This window comes from Salmo trutta, chromosome 19 (genome assembly GCF_901001165.1).
Source record: "Salmo trutta chromosome 19, fSalTru1.1, whole genome shotgun sequence".
NCBI lineage: Eukaryota > Metazoa > Chordata > Actinopteri > Salmoniformes > Salmonidae > Salmo > Salmo trutta.
The window spans coordinates 45,168,734-45,195,780 of record NC_042975.1 but is presented as its reverse complement, the minus strand read 5'-3'; the positions used below and the strand labels follow the sequence as shown (position 1 = coordinate 45,195,780).

General features: G+C 42.2%; 1 protein-coding gene across 2 annotated transcripts in view; it reads right to left on the bottom strand.

Moving 5' to 3' along the window:
* The window catches only part of LOC115154725 (calpain-5), a 39,111-nt gene extending 15,286 nt beyond the window's left edge, over positions 1-23,825 (bottom strand). Inside the window, exons 1-3 of one of the 2 annotated variants that reach the window (XM_029701239.1) lie at positions 23,524-23,825; positions 2,384-2,579; positions 1,084-1,215 (exon numbers count right to left, since the gene is read on the bottom strand). In XM_029701239.1, coding sequence (XP_029557099.1) covers positions 1,084-1,215; positions 2,384-2,548 — 297 coding nt within the window. In that variant the 5' untranslated portion in view covers positions 2,549-2,579; positions 23,524-23,825. Of the gene's footprint in view, positions 1-1,083; positions 1,216-2,383; positions 2,580-9,279; positions 9,444-23,523 lie in introns of those variants that run through there. The other variant, XM_029701240.1, reaches the window with a different exon arrangement.
* Positions 23,826-27,047: the final 3,222 nt, after the last annotated feature.

The following is a 27,047-nucleotide window of genomic DNA, read 5'->3' as shown; positions in this document are numbered from 1 at the left end:
TCTACCCTGAAACGTAACTAATTAGTAATTAGTTGTTTATGTAGCATGTATATGTCACGTCCTGACCAGTAAAGGGGTCATTTGTCATTGTAGTATGGTCAGGGCGTGGCAGGGGGTGTTGTTTTTGTGTGTTTTGGGGTTGGTTTATTTAGAGGGGATTTGTTCTAGTTGTCATTTTCTATGTTCGTTTTCTATGTGTGGCCGAGTATGGTTTCCAATCAGAGGCAGGTGTCTTTCGTTGTTCTGATTGGAAGCCATACTTAGGCAGCCCTTTTTTCCTTTGGGTTTGTGGGTGGTTGTTTTCTGTATAGCCCGTGTGCCTTACGGAACTGTTTGGTCGTTTGTTTATTTTGTTTGAGTGTTCTCTCTAAATAAAGTAAGAAGATGAGCACTATACCCGCTGCGCCTTGGTCTGTCCCTTACGACGCGTATGACAGTATAATGCATAATTCAAGTATTAAACATAAGTCCAACTAGGTTGGACTGGGAGGGAGATAAATGTGTGTATGTGTGTGCCGAAGAAAAGACAGAGAACAATTAAAACTGTGTTTGGCTCGACCTGGCTAGAACCCTGAGAAACTTATGATAGGACAGGGAGTACTTCTCAAGGTTTCTCTAATCTCTGGGGAATGGAACGGACAGCGCTGGGTAGCGATACATAGTGGTGAGAACTCTGGAGAAGCACACAACTCACCTACTGTTCGTGTGTATGTATGTGCGTAGGATATCTACTGTTTGTGTGGATGTATGTGCGTAGGTAGAAAGTGAACTATAAAATGGATGTCTTTGTATAATGAACTTCAGAGTACCCTCGTGAATAAACATTTTGACTATTGTAAGATGGGACTCTCGTCTGTTTCATTCAACCAGAATCTTACAAACTCTGGGTTGCAGACTGAGTAGATTAATTTAAGTTCATGAACATTGATAGCGAAATTCACATAACAGTTCCTTCCCAAACAGCACCATGTATATCCCCATAAGGGGACTAAAGGAAATTAACACACACGGAAATACACATTACAGTCTTCTCTTGCAACACTCATCTCAGATTGTGACCAGACAGGAGGAAACCAAACTCACCTTCTGCCAGAGGTCTGGTTTCAGTGCCAAGCAGGAGCACGCCGCCACAAACCAGCAGTTACCCACAAGGCCCTGGTTCAGGTCATGGGAGCTGATGCCCTCCACAAACAGATGAGGCTCGTCGCTGATTTCCTGTACCAACGAGAGGATTTGGAAAATGCAAATACTTCTTAGAATGTGCTCAGTGATTATGCTTGTAACAATATTTTTTATTTACCAAATAGTTCTGGCTTTGAACATGTTTTCTTTTAAAATGAGTTGGAACTCTCTTGAGGTGTTGTACTTTTGTGATAAATAAGAAATTGTACTTTCTCTTCTTGTCACTTGAGCTCTTGAGCAACATGCCATATAAAGCACAGATAAGGGAATACATGAATTAATCAGGAATACTATAACTCTGTCTCCCACCACTGAACAGAATGGCAGTGATACAACCATCGATCATTTTTTTCAGTATTGAAACACATGTTCTGTCATATACTATATATCTCACACACTACGTAAAGTACACACTTCGAGACCATTCCCATTAACACCCTCACCCCAATTTCACACCACAGTTTGTTGTCTGTCACCACCATGACCACTGTGGATATGACATTCACCATGACATACATCGCCAAGGCCAGCATTGTTGTTCCTTATGGACAACGTTTAACACAATCCTCAGAGACAACCACTCAAAAGGAATTAACCATTGAAGTACTCCATCACAAAATATTGTATGAGCAAACAACACCTTCAACAATACCTTTATATGGCTAAATATAACACAGTCATACTGTTTGTACATCAATGCCAGAGGTCTTGTAAAATTCTTGTAAAAGCCAGAACATATGAAAGTTCAATCATAAACATGATATTGGTTTCAAAATTGCACCAGAGGAAGACCATGATCTGGTCCCAGACAGCAGTCTATAGCACGCTGATAAGCTTTAATTTGTCTAACATCAAACATCAACCTATAAATTGGTGTTTTAAGCAATAACATTTCCCCAAAAACTTTGAGGAAAAACATGAGCAATACAAATTGTGACATTCTATTTCCTGTTTGGTGTTTTTGCATGCAGACAGTGCATGCAGACTCTGATTTTGGTATTAAATATAAAAGAATAAAGCACAAAGGTTTATTTTTCTCTTGGTCAAATCTGCTCACAAGTGACTGCTCAGGTGTCTGCTCAGGTGTCTGCTCAGGTGTCTGCTCAGGTGACTGCTCAGGTGACTGCTCAGGTGAATCAAAAATCAAATAGAAAAGTTTAGAATGAGTCAAGCGCTCTGTTTAGTCGTCTCAGTCACTCACCCTTGGTCTCTTCCACTCCACGATACCAGGAGGTGGTTTCCTGTAAAACAGGGATGCGTTGGTAACTGGAAACTCTGGATCCTCAAACAGTTTCTTGTCCTCCAGACATTCCTTCTTCAGCTCCGAGTAATGCTGGTTCTTGTATGAAGTGGCCGTGGAGAACATGGTTCCGACGCTGCAATCTCCAAACTGCAAACTGACCACAGAAGAAGACGTCATGTTACTTTATAGGCAGACTATCTGGAGAGTCCTTGTCAGCTGAGGGTGTATCATTGTTCACCTTTGACTCTGGGTGTCTGGACAAGAGCTCAGCATACCGTACACTAATACACCCAATAAATCCCAGAGTAGCTCTTTCTTGGAAAATGTTGTAATGGCATTTTTCCTTTGAATCATCGTAGTTTGGATATAGTCTCCAAGGCAAACTCCCACAGGGCAAACAATTGGTCTCAGGGTAAATACATCCAATACCCAATATGCTAACTATTGTGCATATTTTAATAAATGGAAGTAAAAACAGTCTTCTACAAACAAAATCTATGAACAAATACTCTACATCACTTTCAAAGTTATGGTCAACCATGCAGTATTTTACTGTACTCTGACCTTTGACTCAAAAACAGCGGTAACACTTTATTTTAAGGGTCCATAAAAAACATTTATAAGGCATTTATAAACCATTTATAAGGCATTTACAGTTTGCTCACCCTTTATTAATCAATACCCCATAATATTTAACAGTTAGTAAGCTAGTTTTTCACAAATGTATACATATTTCCTTAAATGTTTTGTGTTGTGTGCTTATTCTTTTACCAGGTACTGCTGGAATGTCTAGCAATTTCATGCACATCTTTGTGTGAGAAATTACAGTGGTAACTCAAAACATTTACAAAGTATGTAAAAAGCATAAATAGCGCTCACTTTAGATTAAGGGCTGAAAAGGTGCTTTAGTAATGATTAGTAAATGATTTATACATGTGGGAGTAATGATTAATAAATGGTAAATACTTTCTAAATGCCTTGTAAATTATTTATTATGCACCCTTAAAAATAAGTGTTACCAAAACAGCAAAAGGCTAAACTTTTACTGGTTTTGTGATGGAAACATCCCATGTGTGCCAGGTTTTTAGACGAAAAACATCTGTTCAAAACATCTTCTGTCCTCTGGGAATATTATGATTTTCTAACTCTTTGACTGGTACTGCGCACTTTACCCCATCACCCTGACCCCTGACCACAGAGGTCAAACGCTTTATAAACAAGATTAGATCTGATATTGTGACTGTCTGCCACTGCAGTCACGTCCTTTTGCTGTCTGCCATGAATAACACAGACACAAATAATTCCATTTTGTGGTCACCGGAGCGCAATCAAGCTCCAAACTCCCAGTGAGTTGTCGGTAATTACGTTTCCCAAAAACATTACACAGTTTAGAAAATGCCTCTCAAAGCGAAGCCCATTAGTATCACAGTGAGATTCAGTACATGATAAGGCTGTCGTGAGGATGATGACAGTTCATTATCATCATGTCCAACATTCTGCTACCTTCAGTTTTCAGACAGAACATTGAGCAGAAAAGCCCCCACATTCAATACACTAGAATAATTAGTGGAATAAATTACAATATTTGTATCTCTCTCTCCTTCCTTCCTTCACACTCAGAAGAGCCACATTGTACATTGATTGCATGCATCTTCCTCAAACTAAGACAAAGAAAGCAAAGAGATACTTAAATATATGCAGGTTGCTTATTGTATTATTTATATTACAGACGTTTGTCATCAGGAATCTTGCCCTGGAGGCAGAACTGAGCAATTTCCACTAGATGGGCCAGCTGCAAAGTCTAGATTGTCTATATAGTAAAAATGTATGAAAACAAACATTTTCTTTTTGATCTTAATCTAAGGTTAGGCATTAGGGTTAGCAGTGTAGTTAAGGTTAGGGTTAGGTTTTAAGTCAGATTTTATGACTTTGAGGCAGGTCAGATAACCATCTCAGGCTCAGATAACCATCTCAGCCTCAGATAACCATCTCAGCCTCAGATAACCATCTCAGTCTCAGATAACCATCTCAGCCTCAGATAACCATCTCAGCCTCAGACAACCATCTCAGCCTCAGACAACCATCTCAGCCTCAGATAACCATCTCAGCCTCAGATAACCATCTCAGCCTCAGATAACCATCTCAGCCTCAGATAACCATCTCAGGCTCAGATAACCATCTCAGCCTCAGATAACCATCTCAGGTTCAGATAACCATCTCAGCCTCAGATAACCATCTCAGCCTCAGATAACCATCTCAGCCTCAGATAACCATCTCAGCCTCAGATAACCATCTCAGGCTCAGATAACCATCTCAGCCTCAGATAACCATCTCAGACTCAGACAACCATCTCAGCCTCAGATAACCATCTCAGACTCAGATAACCATCTCAGCCTCAGATAACCATCTCAGCCTCAGATAACCATCTCAGCCTCAGATAACCATCTCAGCCTCAGATAACCATCTCAGCCTCAGATAACCATCTCAGCCTCAGATAACCATCTCAGCCTCAGATAACCATCTCAGGCTCAGATAACCATCTCAGCCTCAGATAACCATCTCAGCCTCAGATAACCATCTCAGCCTCAGATAACCATCTCAGCCTCAGATAACCATCTCAGGTTCAGTGCTCGTGCATGATCTTTCAAAATGCCCCTAATTAACCATATATGGTTAAAATCATCCCTTTCAAGCCGGTGGGGACTATACAACACCGTTCTATGAAATACAAACGTGCAACCAAAAAAAGCTTAGACATTTTTTTCTTCCCTAGACTTAAATAGAGGTGCTAGTGTCAGAGATTGAGAACAACCAAAGGGTTAAATTTGTCCTTTTGAACAATTTCTAAATTAATGCTAGAGCCTGTGACCTCCCAAGTGGTGCAGGAGTCTAAGGCACTGTGTTGATCCCCGGCTATGTCACAACCCGCCGTGACTGGGAGTCCCATTGGGCAGTGCACAATTCGTACAGTGTTGTGTGGGTTAGGGGATGGCTTGGCCAGGGGGGCTTTACTTGGCTCATGGCGCTCTAGCAACTCCTTGTGGCGGGCTGGGCACCTCTGACACATTGGTGCAGCTGGCTTCCAGGTTAAGCGAGTGGGTGTTCAGAAGCAGTGCGGCTTGGCGGGTCATGTTTTGGAAGACGCATGACATGACTTGACCTTTGCCTCTCCCGAGCCCGTTGGGGAGTTGCAGCTATGAGACAAGATCGCAATTGGATATAAAAAATATAATGCTACGGCCCACGCTTCTATGCAAAATACGAATTGTTGTTCAATATTTTGTTTATTATTACATTATTTTGTTTATATCTCCTGCCTTGGTATAGGCTCTGAAATGAAATAGGCTAAAATATGATGTCACGCTCCTAATCCTATTGCACAGCAGTACTACAGCCTACCCACACTGTCACATAGGCTACTGTCAAGGCTTCCGGTCCATTTACTTTAGGGCATGCTTGGCTATTGTAACGCTTTCGTAGGAGAAGTATCGGATTCAGGCGCAGGACACAGGGATGAGTGCAAACAAAATGTTTTACTCAAAAAACAATAATCCAACTTCTCCCACAGTAATAAAACATGGCTGGGAAAAACACCTCCAACAACTACAAAACAGGAAACCATCACGGACAAGACAAACATGAACGCCAGAGGGTTAAATAATGAACGTAATCAGGGAATAAGAAACAGGTGTGTATAATAAAGACAAACCCAAACGAACAGGGAAACATAGATCGGTGTGCCTAGTAAGCCGGTGACGTCGATCGCCGAACGCCGCCCGAACAAGGAGAGGGGCCGACTTCGGTGGAAGTCGTGACAGCTATTAAATTAGTGATTGATAAATGGTAGCCTACTACTTGTTGTGAAGCGGGAAATCATTTAAATCAGTCATGTCAGAAAAGGAGAGACGGCCTGCAATATGATTATGATTTAGGCCTATATAATAAAGTAAAATAAAATATTATACGACATGCTGTTGTCACGACGCCAGGACAGCGGAGTCAATCACCACCTTCCGGAGACACTTGAAACCCCACCTCTTTAAGGAATACCTGGGATAGGATAAAGTAATCCTTCTAACCCCCCCCCTTAAAAGATTTAGATGCACTATTGTAAAGTGGTTGTTCCACTGGATATCATAAGGTGAATGCACCAATTTGTAAGTCGCTCTGGATAAGAGCGTCTGCTAAATGACTTAAATGTAAAATGTAAATATGTAATGCTTTTATCTTCTTACCAACAGCAAATATATTTGCTCTATCAGGCCTACGTTTAAATGTTTTTATTAGCCTGGCATTATTATAATTCCGGTGCATTAAACACCTCACATTTTCCCCAAACGAACAATAAGCCTATTTGCTTGCAGTAGTTGATCAACCTTCTAGAAGTTGTGCACATGGATGGTTTGAGATTTGCGTGGTGATATCGCACAGACACTTTCCCGTCAAGTTCAAAATGTATAAATACCAAGAGTGTATTTTTTTGTGTGCACGCATGTTTGATAAATGAGGCCCCAGAACAAGCATAATCAAATGGCCTACTTGTAGATGAGGCTGCAGAATCGGATAGAAAGAATGTTCTGTCTGCACCACACCATCACTTTGGAGGGAAGCCTTTCTGCACAACCTGGTCTCAGAGCATTTCATATTACTCTGTAGGTAAATCCGAGACACTCCATTTAGTATGATATGTTAGGTTCGTATGGTATGTATTAATTTGTGGATGTCCATCGCCCATTTTGTATGATATGCTACAAATTACAATTCCTATTATATGTTAGAATTTGCAAAACGTACAATATGTTACGTATCTGCTAAATGTATAATATGTTACGAATTCTAGCTAAGTGGCTAGGTGGCTAACGTTAGCTAGGCTAGGGGTTAGGGTTAGTGGTTAGGGTTAAGTTTAGAAATTAGGTTAAAGGGTTAATGTTAGGGTTAGGGTTAAGGGAAGGGTTAGCTAAAATGGTTAAGGTTAGGGTTAGGCAAAGGGTTAGCTAAGTAGTTGCAAAGTAGTAAGTAGTTGAAAAGTTGCTAATTAGCTCAAGTTGTCCACAATGAGATTCAAACTCGGAACCTTTGGGTTGCTAGACATGTGTGTTATACGCCCACCCACACCAAACCTAACATATCATACTAATCTGAGTGTCTCGGATTTACGTTTACTATATTAAGGTCTAGTCTATGAGACCAGGCTGGTCTGCAGGCTGCAGAGTGCTCATTGCCAGCCGGGTAGCGAGGGCTATGCACAGACATTTGTTCTCAAAATGAAAAAAGGCCATTACATTGTTTTTTAAATAAACACTACTTTCATAATTCATTTATAACACACCAAATTCCTCAGCAGGAGGCAGGCAGGTAGAGGTGTAAATTGGGGTTCAATGTATTTACACAGCGCTGGTGATGATGGTGACAAATGTACAATTCAATTCTATTTACAAAGTTCTAGACTTCAAAGTTTCTATTCAAAATAAAAAATCTCTCAGGCAAAACCTGTACTAACCATACAAGGCATGGGTGGGGTCTACCAGGCTCAGCTCAGATACTGCCTCCCCTTGAGCTACCCAAAAGTGATCTGCTGAAACATTCCCAAACGGACACTTTATATGCAACAAGCCACACCTATTCCGGCACACACGCCAGGTACATGGGGTGGCAGGTAGCCTAGTGGTTAGAGCGTTGGACTAGTAACTGAAAGTTTGCAAGATTGAATCCCTGAGCTGACAAGGTAAAAATCTGTCGTTCTGCCCCTGAGGGAAAAAAAGGGAAAAATCTGTCGTTCTGCCCCAGTTAACCCACTGTTCCTAGGCTGTCATTGAAAATAAGAATTTGTTCTAAACTGACTTGCCTTGTTAAATAAAGGTAAACATTTTTTTTTTTTAATCTATGGGTGTTAAACAACATTGGACAAGATGGAGAAACTGGACACATGTTCTCCAAAGACAATTAAGAAAATGACAAAACTGGTAAACATAATTAAATAAACCAAGCTTATATAGCACAAGAGTCACACGGTATTTGAGCACTCCACACGTTTCCACTAAAGGAATGAGAATGGTATGAATGTAATAATATATTGTTTGAATGAACAGAAATTACCATTAAACATCCAGTTTCCAAAGTGGCCTTTTGGGTGGTGATCATTGTTGTTCCTCACAAATATCGTAATAAATTCAGCAGAATATGTTACATCTTTTTCCCATAATATTGAAGGCAGTGTGATGATACAGCTGCTTATCTTAAGACATAGGCCAAGTTCGGGTGGCTACTTGATCTATCTGAAATCTGAAGATTATCAATCAAATCGCACTGTCACTGTTCTACTTATCACGGTTGTTGTGTTTACTATGATAATGGTCTATTTTAGTGCATACTGATACAATAGTCATAGACTCGGTGTCACCAACAATCTACTAAAAAGCTGTGGCTGTTTAAATGATTTTGGTAAGTTCATAAGAATGCATTATCAAAGGTTTTGTTACTAATACAGTTAGGAAAAGAATGGTGGCAAAACTAAAAACTTAATTCACTGTCATAATGTCTGTATGATACATGTTGTAATTGGAATACTATAATCACTATCTAATGTATGTAGGCCAACACATCTAATTTGGTTTAATTTAACATAGCAGAGCTGTCCTAGATGCAAGTTATTTCATGGAGGCTGTGATAGACAGCGTTCCGTTCCCTCTACAACTGCTACTGAAGAAATTGAGTGATACTGCTTCTGAAGGGCAGTACATGCTATGTAGCCCTCTTAAACAAGACAATTTGACAACTTCATACACAAGAAAAACGGCTCAAGTTAATGTCAAACCAAATGTAGGCCTAGTTCTCCACAGTGTTGTGGCTCTTACCTGTTCTTGTCCTCCTAAAATCCCAATGGGAATCCTAGAGTTCCTTACAGGGTTGTTAAGATGCCAACTCTGATACGTCTTGTCAAGTTCTACTGGGATGTTCCGACTACAGCCAAAGGGTTGTGTCCTCCTATCTGTCCCCTCCCTATGACAACAGTCTGCATCATTTGACTCCTACTTACTAGCTCTTTGAGTCCCACGGTAACGTCGGCACGTTTTAGTGACCCTTTTAAACACTGTTTTTGAGCTACAGATTTCTGCGTCTGCTGATACCAACCATTAGCCTGTGCAATTGACAGGGGCTGAGCTAGAGCAGTGTTTGTGAGACAATGGCAGATCCCCAAAACGGTTCTTCTCACAAAAAAATGTCTGTAAAGTCTGAACAGTTAGAACTAGAAAAACTATTATGACTCCACTACGAAAAGCTGAGACTCACACAAACACGCATGTAATCTGTTTTGCTCTATGACACTCACGAGCCACACAAAAGTTGCCAGAAGGTAAGAGTTCTACATAGAAGATCATTGGACATCCCAGGAAATAGTGTCTGTAATACTAAAATAAGCTCACATAGTTGCTGTCACGAACTGACTAGTTTAATTTCCAACTGAGCAAACAATTTCTGTATTTACAGCAACCTTTTGAATTGATTTTCTACCAGGTTTTTGCTTGGCGGACAGGCCAGGATGACATGCCTGAGACGGCATTTTAAATCCATGGGGGGGGGGGGGGGCAAAACTAGTATTGTTTTAGAGCCCTAATAACACAAGTTACATTGGTCCTATACTGTTCAAATGTGCAAATGTTTTATCTGAGATGTAGCCATACACAAACGTTGCTTTATATAATAATAACACAAAGATATATATATACATACATTAACTATTTTGATTAAAATTACACATATTTATTAGTTCCAAACAGGACAATCAACAATTTCAGAAATTAAATGTTCTTGTTGTTTTAGACACATACCACCCCCCAACCCTAAAATAGACAAAACCATAACCAAACATTAACAGAAAAAAAACAACACATTTCTAATACAAATAAATAAAAAGTAGAATATGCAGTCACAGATAGTGCAGATTACGCTTCGACTATAGCCAATATTCACATAAACAAAAATAGAGAATATACAGATTTACAATTACAATGCTTCTACAATATCATCGGTTTGCAAAAACTCAGATCACAAATATCATGAAACTCTGGGGCTTTCTTTTTCACTATATAAGTACATTTTTCAAGAGCCAGGCTTGACGTTAATTCTTTTAACCAATGACCAAGTGAGGGAACTGACAGACTTCCAGTGGAGAGCAATTGAACGTCTAGTTTGTAATAAACAGAGGTCAACCATTTCTTCTCTCTCCTATGTAAAGAGAAATTCTCTGGGTAAAGATTTAGGATGCAAAGTTTAGGGATTAGTGGTATTGGGGTAGTCTCAGAGATAATCTCAGAGATATAGCGCAGTACTGAGATCCAAAACTTTTGTATCTCAGCACATTCCCACAGGCAATGATCTAAGGTGCCTAAATGTGTGTTACTATTAACACACAGGTCTGGGATATTAGGGTCGAATTTGTGGACCTTAACAGGGGTGATACACACCACCGTTCAAAAGTTTGGGGTCACTTAGAAATGTCCTTGTTTTTGAAAGAAAAGCAATTTTTTTGTCCATTAAAATAGATCAGAAATACAGTGTAGACATTGTTAATGTTGTAAATGACTATTGTAGCTGGGAACGGCAGATTTCTCATGGAATATCTACATAGGCGTACATAGGCCCATTATCAGCACCCATCACTCCTGTGTAGGCAATGATGTCCATCTGTTGATGGATTTGGTTACACTCATAATCAGGTTTCAGGTAAGACCCAAGTGCAGACTGTGTAGAAGTAACAATGTTTATTGTAACAGGTGCAGGCAAACGACAGGTCAAGGCAGGCAGGGGTTGATAATCCAGGCTTGAACAAACAAGACAAACTGGCACAGACAGAACAGGTAAAAATACCCAGGGGATAAGTGGGTAAGATGGGCGACACCTGGAGGGGGTGGAGACAAGCATAGGTGAAACAGCTCAGGGCGTGATAGTACTCCCCCCCTCTAGGGACGCCACCTGGCGTCCTACCTGGGCAGATACCTGGTTGACTGGGGTGCCGGCGGTGAAAGGCGGCGATGAGGGCTGGGTCCAGGATGTCTTTAGCGGGAACCCAGCACCTCTCCTCCGGGCCATACCCCTCCCAGTCAACCAGGTACTGGAAACCCCTGCCCCATGGTCAAACCTTCAGGAGGCGTCTCACAGTGTACGCTGGCTGGCCATCGATGACACGGGGGGAGGGCTGGGCCTCGAAACAGAAGACAAGGGGCAGTCAGACACAGAAAAGGTAGGAAAAATATGGAGGGTTCGGGGCAACAAAGGACGAACAGCCGAGGGGCTAATGATCTTGGAGCGGGGGGGAAAGGTCTCAGCTTCCGGGGGCGTAGTCACGGCACTATAGCAGCATGCCAGCACCTCAGGCTTGACCTTCTTGGATACCGGTCGGTGCTGTGGAAGCAAAGTGGCCCCTGAACCCCTCCCTGAGGTCCTGGTAGTCTGCGGAGCTGGCGGAGAGATGTCCCGGGGCAGGCAGAGCTGACTTCAGGCAATGAGTGTGGCAGGATGGGCTCAAACCCACGGTGGCACCAGTAGCCTAGTCAATGGAGGGATTGTGTCGCTGGAGCCAAGAGAATCCCAATATCACGGGAACCTGAGGATACTCAACCAGCAGGGATTTTATCATCTCGCTGACGGGGGTGGTCTGGTGGGTGACCCGGCCTATAAAGCACCCGTCCAGTGCTCTAACACCCATGGGAATGGAGAGGGGTTGAGTGGGGTTGCCCAGCTCGGACGCCAGGGTAACGTCCATGAGACTCACATCGGCCCCCGAGTCGATGAGTACCTGGAGAGACTTGGACTGGTCGCCCCACAGCAGGATGGCATGGAGAGGGGGGCGAGTAAGGGGAGAAGAACAATTATTTTTAAGACCCACCGGTGTAGTCACTCAAACGAATGAGCTGGGTCTCTTGAAGGGACAGGTAGACAAAATGACCGGCAGTACCACAATACAGACAACTCTAGGTCTCAAGTCTGCGTACGCGGTCGGCTGGAGACAGCCTAGCTCTACCGAGCTGCATCGGCTCGGGAAGAGGTGAACCGCAGTCTCCAGAGGTTCTTGGAGGGATAGAGGTAAGCTCGGATCCTCTCGGGGACGTAGACGCCGGGGACTTCATCAGATGCAAGGTGATATCCCTGAGTGAGCGATTGGGACCGCAATCGGACCTCTTCTCCATCCGAAGTTCCATCGATCCAGATGGTTAAAGCGATGGGTGAGTCGAGATCCGTCGGTAGTTCTCGGGCTGCCAGGTAGCCTAGTGGTTAGGTAGCTCATCCTTTACCTCCTCCGATAATCCGTGCAGGAACATGTCGAACAGTGCTTCCAGGTTCCAGGTACCCTCTGCTGCTAGCGTGCGGAACTCCACCGCATAGTCTGCCACACTGAGGGTGTCCTACCTAAGCTGGAGTAACTTCCGGGCACCCTCTCTCCCAGACACCGGAGCCTCAAACTTTTCACCTCCGCCATGAATACCTCCAGACTGAGGCAGATGGTGGATTGTTGCTGTCACACCGCCGTGGCCTAGGCGAGTGCACTCCCGGACATCAGCGTAATAATGTACGCTATCGTTGAGCGGTCCGAGGGGAACGAAGAAGGCTGCAGCTCGAAAACGAGGGAGCACTGGGAGAGAAAGGCCCGGCAGGTTCAGGAATCTCCATCGTAGTGCTCCAGGGGAGGTAAGCAGGGTTCCCGGGAAACCAGGGTGATGGCGCTGCTACCAGCCATGTTACTGAGGGGCTGGGAGGTTACCGTTGTGGTAGGCTGCCTGGTAAGCAGCCCACGAAATTGCTCCCGCAATGCGTCCAATGCTAGGTCGTGATGTTTGGCCACATCCTGGAACCCTTCCATCAGACCACGAAGCAACTCCTCGTGTGTACTAATGGTGGCTCCTTGGGAGAAGATGGCATTGCGGAGCTGGTCCAAGTCTGCTGGGTCAGTCATGGCCAGTTCGTACCATCAGGTTTCAGGTAAGACCCAAGTGCAGACTGTGTAGAAGTAACAATGTTTATTGTAGCAACAGGGGCAGGCAAACAACAGGTCAAGGCAGGCAGGGGTTGGTAATCCAGAGTAGGGGCAAAGGTAGAGGATGGCAGGCAGGCTCAGGGCCAGGCAGAGCGGTCAGGCAGACGCGCTTGGAGTCAGGACAGGCAGAGGTCAAAACCAGGAGGGCGAGAAAAAAGAGACTGGAAAAAGCAGGCGCTGAGACACAAAACATTGGTAGGCTTGAACAAACAAGACAAACTGGCACAGACAGACAGAAAACACAGGTATAAATACCAAGGGGATAAGTGGGGAAGATGGGTGACACCTGGAGGGGGTGGAGACAAGCACAAGGACAGGTGAAACAGATCAGGGTGTGACAACTCGTTACCATGGGTTCATAATTGGTTGAACTCAAGGAGCTAATTTCTGGTGTGATTTTAATACCAAGATATGTGAAACCTTGTTCTGTATTCACAAATGGATGCTGTACAACTGGATTCAGTCTCTTTTGCTTGTTGAGGAAAATAATGAAAGATTTGGTTTTATTAACTTTATACCCAGAAAACTGACCAAAGTTATTAATTAAATTGGAGAGGGAAGAGATAGAATTCTTTAGATCTATTATGAATGAGAGGGTATCATCGGCATACAGGGCCACTCGATGTTCAAAATCTGATGTTTTAATTCCACTAATTGATGTGTGGGCCCTTACTGCAATGGCAAAGGATTATATAGCTAAAATAAAGAGTCCTGGACTGGCATCCTTGTCTCGTGCCCCCAAAAAGCTTAAAAGGTTGTGAAATCAAGTTGTTAGTGGCAACTTCTGCAGTGGGGTCGGTATATAATATCTTATTCCATTTACAGAAGTAGTTCCCAAACCCAAATCTCTTAAGCACTTCAAATAAATAAGACCACTCAACTCTATCGAATGCCTTCTCTGCATCAAGTGATGCATTAAGACATTTTGGTCTTGGTGTATTAGATATGGGAGCATTCTTTCCAATCTCCTGGCTAAGGTGTTAGCAATAATTTTTGAGTCGGAGTTCAGAAGAGAAATCGGTCTGTAACTCCCTTTTGTTGGGGATTTATCAGGCTTCAGAATGAGAGTGATTAAAGCACTCCTTAGAGAGGTGTCACAGGATCCAACGAAAGTGGCGCCCCTCCTCGGTCGGGCGGCGCTCGCCGGTCGTCGTCGCCGGCCTATTAGCTGCCACCGATCGTTGTTTCAGTTTCGTTTAGTTTGTCTGTCTGTTCCGCACCTGTTTTGTGTATGTCATTAGTGGGGACTTATTTAATGTGTGTTTTCAGTTGGGATTTTGTGCGGGATTGTTTGTTGTCCACTCAGGACGGTGGGCCTGTGAATGTAGTTGCTTCGCTAGTTGTATTTTGGATGTTTTTGTATTTTTGTGTTTTGTGCTGGCTGACGTCTTATTTCTCTCTTCGGACCGTTTTGCCCTGTGTTTTGGGTTGGTCATTATTATTACGCGCCCTTCTGTTTTGGCGTGACCAGTTTGTTGCCGGAGAAAATAAAGACCGTATACTTTACCTCTGCTCTCTGCGCCTGACTCCAACCACCACTCCTAGAATCATCTGACAAGAGGGGGGGAAACAACCTTTCTGAAAGGATTCAGTATACATATCCAAAAGTTGACCTAGAAGTTTGTCCTTAAATATGTTATAAATATCTATTGGGAGCCCATCTGGACCTGCCACTTTACCTCCCTTCATAATGAAAACAGCAGAAGATATTTCAACACCATCCAGATGCAATTTTGTGTCTTCTGAAAAAGTTAGTTAAGTTCTCAGAAGATTCAGAGTTGTAAAGTGTGTTGTAGTAGGAAGCAAATGTTTGTTTTATTTCTACAGGATACATTGATAATTGTCCATATAATGAATTGCATTAATGGCTCTTTCTGAATTTAACTTCTTAATGCACCAGGTGAGCAATTTACCAGGTTTTTCACCTTGATCATAGAAGGACTGGTTCAGGCTGTTCGCAGCCTTTCAGGTGTAAAGTTCTTCATACTGATCTTAAGAGCAAATAATTCCTTTGTTTACTTCTACTGAGTTATCCAATATAACTTCCCTCTTCAATTCTCTGATTTTGCTGTCCATCTCACTCATTTTCAGATTTCATTGATTTGAAACTGGTAAAATATTTGCCACTTAATATATGCTTTGACAGTCTCCCATCTGGTACTCGCTGACATTTGGTCAGTGTTCAATGTAAAATAAACATATACAGTTGAAGTTGGAAGTTTACATACACTTAGGTTAGAGTCATTAAAACTCGTTTTTCAACCACTCCACAAATTTCTTGATTACAAACTATAGTTCTGGAAAGTCGGTTAGGACATCTGCTTTGTGCATGACACAAGTAATTTTTCCAACAATTGTTTACAGACAGATTATTTCACTTATAATTCACTGTATCACAATTCCAGTGGGTCAGAAGTTTACATACACTAAGTTGACTGTGTCTTGAAACAGCTTGGAAAATTATGTCATGGCTTTAGAAGCTTCTGATAGGCTAATTGACATCATTTGAGTCAATTGGAGGTGTACCTGTGGATGTATTTCAAGGCCTACCTTGTACCTCTACACGTCTGGTTCATCCTTGGGAGCAATTTCCAAACGCCTGAAGGTACCACGTTCATCTGTGCAAACAATAGTACGCATGTATAAACACCATGGGACCACACAGCCGCCATACTGCTCGGGAAAGAGACACGTTCTGTCTCCTAGAGATGAACGTACTTTGGTGCGAAAAGTGCAAATCAATCCCAGAACAACAGCAAAGGACCTTGTAAAGATGTTGGGGGAAACAGGTACAAAAGTATTTATATCCACAGTAAAACAAGTCCTATATCGACATAACCTGAAAGGCTGCTCTGCAAGGAAGAAGCAACTGCTCCAAAACCGCCATAAAAAAGCCAGACTACGGTTTGCAACTGCACATCGGGACAAAGGTCGTACTTTTTGGAGAAATGTCCTCAGGTCTGATGAAACAAAAATATAACTGTTTGGCCATAATGACCATTGTTATGTTTGGAGGAAAAAGGGGGAGGCTTGTAAGCCGAAGAACACCATCCCAACCGTGAAGCATGGGGGTGGCAGCATCATGTTGTGGGGGTGCTTTGCTGCAGGAGGGACAGGTGCACTGCCCAAAATATATGGCATCATGAGGGAGGAAACTTATGTGGATATATTGAAGCAACATCTCAAGACATCAGTCAGGAAGTTAAAGCTTGGTCGCAAATGGGTCTTCCAAATAGACAATGACCCCAACCATACTTCCAAAGTTGTGGCAAAATGGCTTAAGGACAACAAAGTCAAGGTATTGGAGTGGCCATCGCAAAGCCCTGACCTCAATCCCACAGAACATTTGTGGGCAGAACTGAAAAAGCGTGTGCGAGCAAGGAGGCCTACAAACCTGTCTCAGTTACACCAGCTCTGTCAGGAGGAATAGGCCAAAATTCACCCAACTTGTTGTGGAAGGCTACCCGAAACGTTTGACCCAAGTTAAACAATTTAAAGGCAATGCTACCAAATACTAATTGAGTGTATGTAAACTTCTGACCCACTGGGAATGTGATGAAAGAAATAAAAGCTGAAATAAATAATTCTCTCCACTATTATTGACATTTCACGTTCTTAAAATAAAGTGCTGATCCTAACTGACATAAGACAGGGAATTTTTACTAGGATTAAATGTCAGGAATTGTGAAAAACTGAGTTTAAATGTATTTGGCTAAGGTGTATGTAAACTTCCGACTTCAACTGTATATGCACTCCAACGTAATGTAAAAAGTCTGGGTCCCATAACCATCTGCGATGCAATCGCCATCTAGAGGATCCTTTTACTAGTCTTGTATCCCTATAGAATAATGGCACAGGGGAATGGTCACTCAGAACAATACTATCATATCCATTTCATGCTACATCGGGAAGCATTGAGCAAGAAACTAAAAAGTAGTCTATACGAGAATATTATTTAAATGTCGACGAGTAACATGACAACTCCCTTTTACTCAGGTTCTGAGTCCTCCAAGGTTCACATAGATTTAAGTCCTTAATGAAATGCTGTAATTTCTTTCTACCAGAAGAGCGATCTACAGTTGAAGTCAGAAGTTTACATACACCTTAGCCAAATAGATTTAAACTCAGTTTGCCACAATTCCTGACATTTAATCCTAGTAAAAATTCCATGCTGATCAAAACTTAGCAAGCTATAATTATTCAGCATACCGCTACCAGAAGTTAACGAAGCTAGTAGTTGCTAGCTAGACTATTATTAGCTGTAGCTGTCTGCAAAAGTGAACACATTTCTTCCCTCTCTGTGCGAAAAAACTGTCAATTTGACCATGCCCAATGAGCTTCCTAAACAAGGTAATGAAGGTGCTACCTTATGACAGTGCATGACTAGGTGCCCAATCAGAAGGTATTTTGGTATTTTGACTACCAAATGTTACATTACTATACCATTCATATACCATTTATGTTGCCCCATAACCATGTTATGGGGAAACAAAACAGGGTGGCACAAATTCTATCCACCTCCCTAAGATCCATATTTTTTGATTGACATTTGTCATTAAAAGTCATTCATGCAAATTGTTTTGTGTTCTATTTGTAGCCCTAGCTGTCCTAATAATTAAATGGTAAAACATGTCAATGCAAGGTTAAATATGAGGGCAGAGCAGCCAGATTTATACAATTTGTGAATTTCAGGTTTTTCACCTAGGGATTGCCTGGGATACACCGCAATGTTATGTTCCACTCCTAGGAGGATTGTATCCCCTCAACACATTCATACACACACACTGACTGAAAAAAGGTCTGACAAGTTTTTTGGGCAGTTGGCATCATGCAAAGTGCTGTCTCCCAGCCAAATTCCTGGCTAGTGAGGTAAGATGAGAGATATGTTATCAACTGCATGCCTGGGGCTGTTAGGCTCTCCAAGGTGCAGGGTGCTGAGAGGGGAAGTATTGAAAGAGCCAGGAGAGGAGTTGGGAGGAGAGCCTACTCCCACTCTGTTGGATTAAAGGAGTCCCATTCCCATCTCTTCTACTGATAGACCCATCCCCACAATAGTTAGCATACCTGTTAGCAGAGCTAACAGTCCCAGGATACACAACAGCTGTTTGGATGAAACCACAGAGATGTATCTAAGATCAGATATAGAACAGATATTGCCCTTGGTTCACTCCAGACCTGACTGCTCTCGACCAGCACAAAAACATCCTGTGGCGGACTGCACTAGCATCGAATAGTCCCCGCAATATGCAACTTTTCAGGGAAGTCAGGAACCAATACACGCAGTCAGTCAGGAAAGCAAAGGCTAGCTTTTTCAAACAGAAATGTACATCCTGTAGCTCTAACTCCAAAAAGTTTTGGGACACTGTGAAGTCCATGGAGAATAAGAGCACCTCCTTCCAGCTGCCCACTGCACTGAGGCTAGGAAACACTGTCACCACCGATAAATCCACGATAACCGAGAATTTCAACAAGCATTTCTCTACGGCTGGCCATGCTTTCCTCCTGGCTACCCCAACCGCGGCCAACAGCTCCGCACCCCCCGCAGCTACTTGCCCAAGCCTCCCCAGCTTCTCCTTCACCCAAATCCAGAGAGCAGATGTTCTGAAAGAGCTGCAAAACCTGGATCCCTACAAATCAGCTGGGCTAGACAATCTGGACCCTCTCTTTCTAAAACTATTCATCGCCATTGTTGCAACCGCTATTACCAGTCTGTTCAACCTCTCTTTCGTATCGTCAGAGATCCCTAAAGATTGGAAAGCTGCCGCGGTCATCCCTCTCTTCAAAGGGGTGACACTCTAGACCCAAACTGTTATAGACCTATATCTATCCTGCCCTGCCTTTCTAAAGTCTTCCAAAGCCAAGTTAATAAACAAATCACCAACCATTTCGAATCCCACTGTACCTTCTCCGCTGTGCAATCCGATTTCCGAGCTAGTCACGGGTGCACCTTAGCCACGCTCAAGGTACTAAACTATATCATAATCGACATCGATAAAAGACAGTACTGTGCAGCCGTCTTCATCGACCTGGCCAAGGCTTTCGACTCTGTCAATCACCGTATTCTTATCGGCAGACTCAACAGCCTTGGTTTCTCAAATGACTGCCTTGCCTGGTTCACCAACTACTCAGATAGAGTTCAGTGTGTCAAATCGGAGGGCCTGTTGTCCGGACCTCTGGCAGTCTCTATGGGGGTACCACAGGGTTCAATTCTCGGGCCGACTCTTTTCTCTTTATATATCAACGATGTCGCTCTTGCTGTGGGTGATTCCCTCTATTCCCTCCTCTCCCTCTACCTCTACGCAGACGACACCATTCTGTATACCTCCAGCCCTTCTTTGGACACTTTGTTAACAAACCTCCAAATGAGCTTCAATGCCAAACAACACTCTTTCCGTGGCCTCCAACTGCTCTTAAACGCTAATAAAACCAAATGCATGCTATACCTAGGTGTCTGGCTAGACTATAAACTCTCCTTCCAGACTCATATTAAACATCTCCAATCCAAAATTAAATCTAGAATCGGCTTCCTATTTCGCAACAAAGCCTCCTTCACTCACGCCGCCAAACATACCCTCGTAAAACTGACTATCCTACCGATCCTCGACTTCGGCGATGTCATTTACAAAATAGCCTCCAACACTCTACTCAGCAAACTGGATGCAGTCTATCACAGTGCCATCCGTTTTGTCACCAAAGCCCCATATACCACCCACCACTGCAACCTGTATGCTCTAGTCAGCTGGCCCTTGCTACATATTCGTTGCCAGACCCACTGGCTCCAGGTCATCTATAAGTCTATGCTAGGTAAAGCTCTGCCTTATCTCAGCTCACTGGTCACGATAACAACACCCACCCGTAGCACACGCTCCAGCAGGTATATCTCACTGGTCATCTCCAAAGCCAACACCTTCAGCCTTTCCTTCCAGTTCTCTGCTGCCAATGACTGGAACGAATTGCAAAAAGCACTGAAGCTGGAGACTTATATTTCCCTCACTAACTTTAAACATCAGCTATCTGAGCAGCTAACCGATCACTGCAGCTGTACATAACCCATCTGTAAATAGCCCATCCAATCTACCTACCTCCTCCCCATATTGTTTTTATTTACTTTTCTGCTCTTTTGCACACCAGTATTTCTACTTGCACATCATCATCTGCACATCTATCACTCCAGTGTTAATTTGCTAAATTGTAATTACTTCACTACTATGGCCTATTTATTTGCACACACTGTATATAGACTTTCTATTGTGTTATTGACTGTACGCTTGTTTATTCCATGTGTAACTCTATGTTGTTGTTTGTTTCGCACTGCTTTGCTTTATCTTGGCCAGGTCGCAGTTGTAACTGAGAACTAGCCTACCTGGTTAAATAAAGGTGACATTTTTTTTTTTTAAATCTGCATTATTGCCTTTAGGGTTTTCTATTCAGATGTTATCTCCCCCCCCCCAAAAAAAAAAATTTGTGAGCACCGACAGACTTCCAGGAATACAGTCTGGTTCCCTTCAATGTTTCGTCATGCACCCGTTGTCTGTGAAGCTGACTGTTTATTGACGGCTGGTTGCTCAGTCTAATGAAGCGGAAACTCAGTGCCATATTAAAAGTTAATGGGCTGGAAATACAGCAAAATATTGGCTTAGTATACAGAGCCATGTACTGTCTTGATGAGGTAGCATTGGTAATGGGATAAGCTGTGTGGTCATCCACATAATGTAGTGTTCTGGTGGGACCTGTTTGACATGAGACAAGCTTTAGGAAGAGATTAGAGTTATGAGTCTAAAACTCCAGGGGGCGAATGTATCAATCGTGCGTACATTTCTTACTAAATTCTGCCGTACATCGACAACATACAGTAGGCATGTTTTCATTGATAAATCAGAGCCATATTATATTTGTGCTCTCGTGAACGAGTGCCTCAACCCTGGCTGAAAAACACCCTCCATTCACCTTTTATGGTAACAAAAACACCCTCCATTCACCTTTTATGGTAACAAAAACACCCTCCATTCACCTTTTATGGTAACAAAAACACCCTCCATTCACCTTTTATGGTAACAAAAAGACCCTCCATTCACCTTTTATGGTAACAAAAACGCCCTCATTTGCTCTGTGATTTGTAAATGTTGAAACTGGGCCATGTCCATTTCTTAATGACCCAGGGCCTGTTTTCCCTAAAGCATCTTAAGGCAAAGTTCATCTTAGAACCATAGGATCCTATGTTTCTAACAATGGACTTAGCCTAAGATGCTTTAGGGAAACCAGGCCCAGTGCAGTCCAAAATGTGATTTTCCTATGTTTTATACATATTTCCACACTATGAAAATTATGATAATGCATTTTTAGTATAAGAGTTGTTTGAAAAGGCCGTCTGAAATTTCAGCCTGTTTGCCGGGATAGAGTTTTGGCTTGCCTGGTGATCTCCCCAGGCTATAAATTGGTTAATAGACCAATGAAAAAGAGAGTTCCAAAACTCTCTGCCAATAAGAGCTAGTTTTCAGTTTTCCCCTCCCCACTCAGACCACTCCCAGACAGTCCTAGCAACAACAAAAAAGGAGAGACATGCCCTGCAATATGATTATGATTTAGGCCTACTGTATATAATAAAAGTAAAATAAGTATATGAGGCGACATGCTGCTAAGCAATCTTCTTACAAACGGCAAATGCATCTGTTTTATAATCAGGCCTACGTTTAAATGTTTTTATTAACCTAACATTATTATAATTCCAGTGCATCAAACACCTCCATTTCCCCTAAAAAATAACAACATTTGCTTGCAATACAGTTGATCATGCACTAAAAGTCTTGTGTACTGATGGTCTTAGATTTGCATGGAGATAAGCACACTTTCCCATCAAGTTCAAAATGTATATATCAACCTTTGTGGGAAAACTGGAGCATGCAAGGTTTGGAGTCTTTTTTGTGTGCATGCACCTTTGATAAAACAAGGCCCCAGCAGACAGAGATACAAGAACCCTGTCTGGCTGCCTGGCCTGGGCCAGGGGACAGTCACACAACTCTGAACATGGCTGCAGCAAATTAGGTCATATCCATGCTGGAGTGAAACACATGGCCTGAAGAGGTTCCCCAAATAAAGGGAACACAGCTGGATTAACAGAGATGGGAGAAACAATGGACCATGTGAGCTGCTGCCTCTGAGGTCTCCTATGCAAAGTTCACAACATCAATATCACAATACTAATATACTGTAAGCGACGCATGAACGAATAAGGATGCATGATTAACTTACTGTGCATGTAGTTTCTGCAGTCCAGCTTAACTCTCTCAAGGGTCCAGTTATAGATTGTGTAACCAGTGGTGTAAATTACTTAAGTGAGAATACTTTAAAGTACTACTTAAGTATTTTTTATGGGGGTATCCGTACTTTACTTTACTGTTTATATTATTGAAACTTTGACTTTTACTTCAGCACATTCCTAAAGAAAATGATGTACTTTTTACACCATACATTTTCCATGACACCCAAAAGTACTGTTTACATTTTTTTATGCTTAGCAGGACAGGGAAATGGTCCAATTCAGGCACTTCAAGATAACATCCCTGGTCATCCCTACTGCCTCTGATCTGGTGGAATCACTAAACAAAAGTGCTTAGTTTGTAAATTATGTCTGAGTGTTGGAGTGTGCCCCTGGCTATTGTGCCGTCTGCTTTGCTTAATTTAATGAATTTGAAATACTTTTTTTGATACTTAAGTATATTTTAGCAATTACATTTACTTTTGATAATTAAGAATATTTAAAACCAAATACTTTTAGACTTTTACTCTAGTAGTATTTTACTGGGTGACTTTCCCTTTTACTTGAGTTATTTTCTATGAAGGTATCCTCAAGTATGACAGTTGGGTATTTTTCCACCACTGTATGTAACGCAGCATGACTAGTACTCTCCATGCTGATGTGACGGCAGGGCACACTCTAGGGTACCCAGATATTTACGAAAACCACACTGACTCACTCCAAAAACGTCATTCAAACTAATGACTATACTTACAAACAGAACTTCTTACACAACAACTCTCAAAAATGTCCCTTCATTAACATTCTCACCATCAATTGCGTACACAAGGTCAAGGTCCTTGTGTAATCCATGAGAAAATGAATAGGAAGTCGCTGCATCATATAGTTGCGGATTCATTCCCAGACATCTTGTGGTGAATATAAAAGCTATCTCCTGTCATTCTGTGGAGCGTTGTGTTCAAAGGCAAACAACGCACAGCCCTCCACTTGTGTACTGGCAGAGATGTGTCCCATGAACGGCTATTTATATCTTAATCAGCCTGCGCCCTTTTCATCAGTCTGAAAACTCCCCATAACCCCTGTGTGTATTCCAGCTACAGAGATAACATTACATTAAAGCTGTATGAGTGAGAAGTCACTTTTTCTGTAGTTACTGCAGAGTTAACTGTTACTCCTCTATTGGTAACTTGTGTCTGGCTCTGCCTGTGCCGGTTAAATACAATAAGACACGATTGTTAGCTATAAACCCATTTCCCTTCTAAATACATGTCTAGGGCAACCACAGCTGAAACCTATAATCAGCAGTTCACACAAAGCTAAATCATTGTACGTGTTTCAGTAATTGCAGTAATTATAGAGTCCAGACCTCGGGTCCTCATGCCAAGCTTTAAGTGGATTCATTTAGGTGGGAATTCCGACCTAAGGTAATATCCTGAGGGAAACTTCGGAGTGAACCAGCTACTAACTAGATTGTTCGATGAGTATTTCGCCACCCTATACCCAGGTCGGATGACCGATGTGCACGTCAGGACCACTACGGACCTCCACCAGAGTTTCCTCTGGCTTCGCCCTGCCCAGACATAGTTCATTAAGCATCCGTAAATGGAACGTAATTCCATCTTTATGCACTTTTCTCTCTGCACGTATTCTGAATAGTTTTCTATTCACCCGCTATTCGTTTGGGGGAGGAGATCAAATAAATGAAGGTGTGGCGGAGGCGTGTCTACAGATATACCGTATTCTGATCTTGACTTAATTCCCTCATTATTCCACCACCTTTATGCGAGATGAAACGATGAATAAGGTCGAGCAACCTGTCGGTTTCATATTTTTTTACGATAGAAATAAAACCTTTCTCCATGCACTGTCATTAACAAATTGATAAGAGCTATTGATAAGAGCTAGGTCAATTAGTAAGCCGTTTGGATAAGGGGATTGTAAATATAAATGACAATTGTTTCAGATCTATTTTATATTATGGTCTCTGGAAACAAATGTGAAACCAGTCATATGGCAGCAAACTGAATCCACTCTCACATAGGTACCTGGTTGCAAAGAGCATCAATATCTTAAGGGGGTGACTCTCCCAGAGACACCAGTGCGACAGCAGCTGGGTCTGGTGTACTTAGTTCATTGACTTTCCTTGAAACAGAAAAAATGAGAGAGTGGGATGTTTCCCTTCCTCTTCCGTCTCTATTCGACTTCGTAATTGTAGCGTGCGGCAGACAAAGGGCTATTTTCAGGTGTTGTGGTTCTGCTGTTGAGTCCCTGAGGGATGATGCCTCTGCCATCATTGTTTTACTGTCCTGTATGATTTGTGAGTTATTTTGTCTTCTCAGCTCTAGCTTGTGGAAGATAACTGCAGCTCCCTCTCCCTCTCTCTCTCTCCCCCTTTCCCTTTCCCCCTCCCTATCTCTCTACATAACAGTTTGGAAGCACACTATATGTGTGATGAATTGTCCAAAGTCAGGACAGGAGTGATTGTAGTCATTTTGTTATGGGGTTCACCGCAGAACGAAGCAAATAGAGAAAATGGGAACTGTTTATAACAGACATGAATAAGGTCTTAAGGGCCTGGGGCTGGGGTTCTACTAAGCTAGCATATGGAATTGTTTTAAGGTGGTCATGCTAAGGATCATTTAGCTATTTTATTTTGAATTTTAGGACCCCTGTAGGTATCAAAAAAAGATATCAAAAAATTATTTGATGATACATTGAATTTAGCCTTACTGCTATTATCCCATAGAAATGCATTGAATAACAGATTCATACATGGAAAAACAGTTAGTCCAAAAAAATATATCAAAAGGAAGTATGTTTTAACAGGCAATTTGCCAAGGCAGGATACTCTGAGCGCAGCCCAATCCAGAAATCTGGCAGTGACATCTGATTAAATTCTATTTTCACAGAACCGCTTGTTGCAATTTCGATGAGGCTCTCAAAACATCTCCTGCCATGTCACTGGTGCGTCGTGAAACTGTGTTGTTTGATGAAGTCATTGTCTGTATAGTTTTTTTGGCCTTTTCCCCCAGCATTGTCCAAGCCGTATCTGTGGCAGCAGGAAGAATTAAGTCCTCCACAATGGTATGGGGCTTGCCTGTCCTTGCCACTCGGGAACTCACCATATAAGACGCTTCTAGCCCATTCTTATTAATGGTATCTGTTGCTTTTATACATGTCTTACTACTTGAAAGTCATCTTAATGCTCGCTCCAAAAAACATATTTTTCAAAATGCCATGTTTTGTTTCTAAATGTCTGCCCAAGAGTGAAGTTTTCAACGAGTTGTGAGATAGTACTTTTGCACATATAACACACTGTGGCTGAGGAAAGGCACTACTCCCAATATAAGTGAACCCCAAATCAATGTAGTTCTCATCATATTTGCGCCTCTTCGATGGTCCAACGTCCCTGTCTGTTGTTCGGTGCTTTCCCGGGTAAGGTGGCAGTAGCTCTTCGGCTGCATCAGATTCACAACTGTCGGTGTCCATGCTAGCTAAGGCTAACAACAAATGTAGAATTACTGATGCTAGCATTGGATGTGCTCGTGGAAGCAGAACAACTTGTGTCGTCAACAGGTGCAGGTGTAGTACTGCTGGTAGTAGCAGTACTACCAGTAGAGCTGGTACTGTATGTGTCTCTATGGACGCGGGCCTTACTATTTTTAACGATTTATCAATTTTCGAGCAAATGGAATGAGCAGCAGCTACGTAACGGTTAATGTGATTGGCTGGCAATTATTTGACCAGGCTTCTTGTATTTGACATTGTGTTGTTATTTCACTGAACACTAGATGGTTTCATTTTATTTTTGGCAGTAAAACGAGGCTGTGAAAATGTGAAGAAGAAAATAAAATAAAGTTTTTATTTTATTATAATGTTTTATTTAAAAAAAATGTGAATCACGTTTTTATTTGGCGTACCCCCGACGTCATTGCACGCACCCCAGTTTGGGAATACCTGGGCTAACATATTACAAGCTGTGCAATAATTTGGGACATGTAGCCTATTCGAATCATTATGGAAGGCAAACCAAACATAGCAGTTTAAATCTGGAGCCTGATGCATGGTTCACAATGACTGGACCGTTGTTATCACAGTTCCATGATTAGTGAGGATTATTAGTGTAGATTTATAGTACTACTGTTCAACCCCTATTGTACACATCTCACCCTCCAATATTTCATGGATTGAACAATTGAATATGGCAGCTTTCAGGAAGATTCAAACCAACGCATTTTTTATTCACCAATATATTTAGCACATAAAGGCTCTCCAAACCTGTTTTTTAAATGATTCATAAATACTTTCCTAACCCTAACCATAGCAGTAACCCT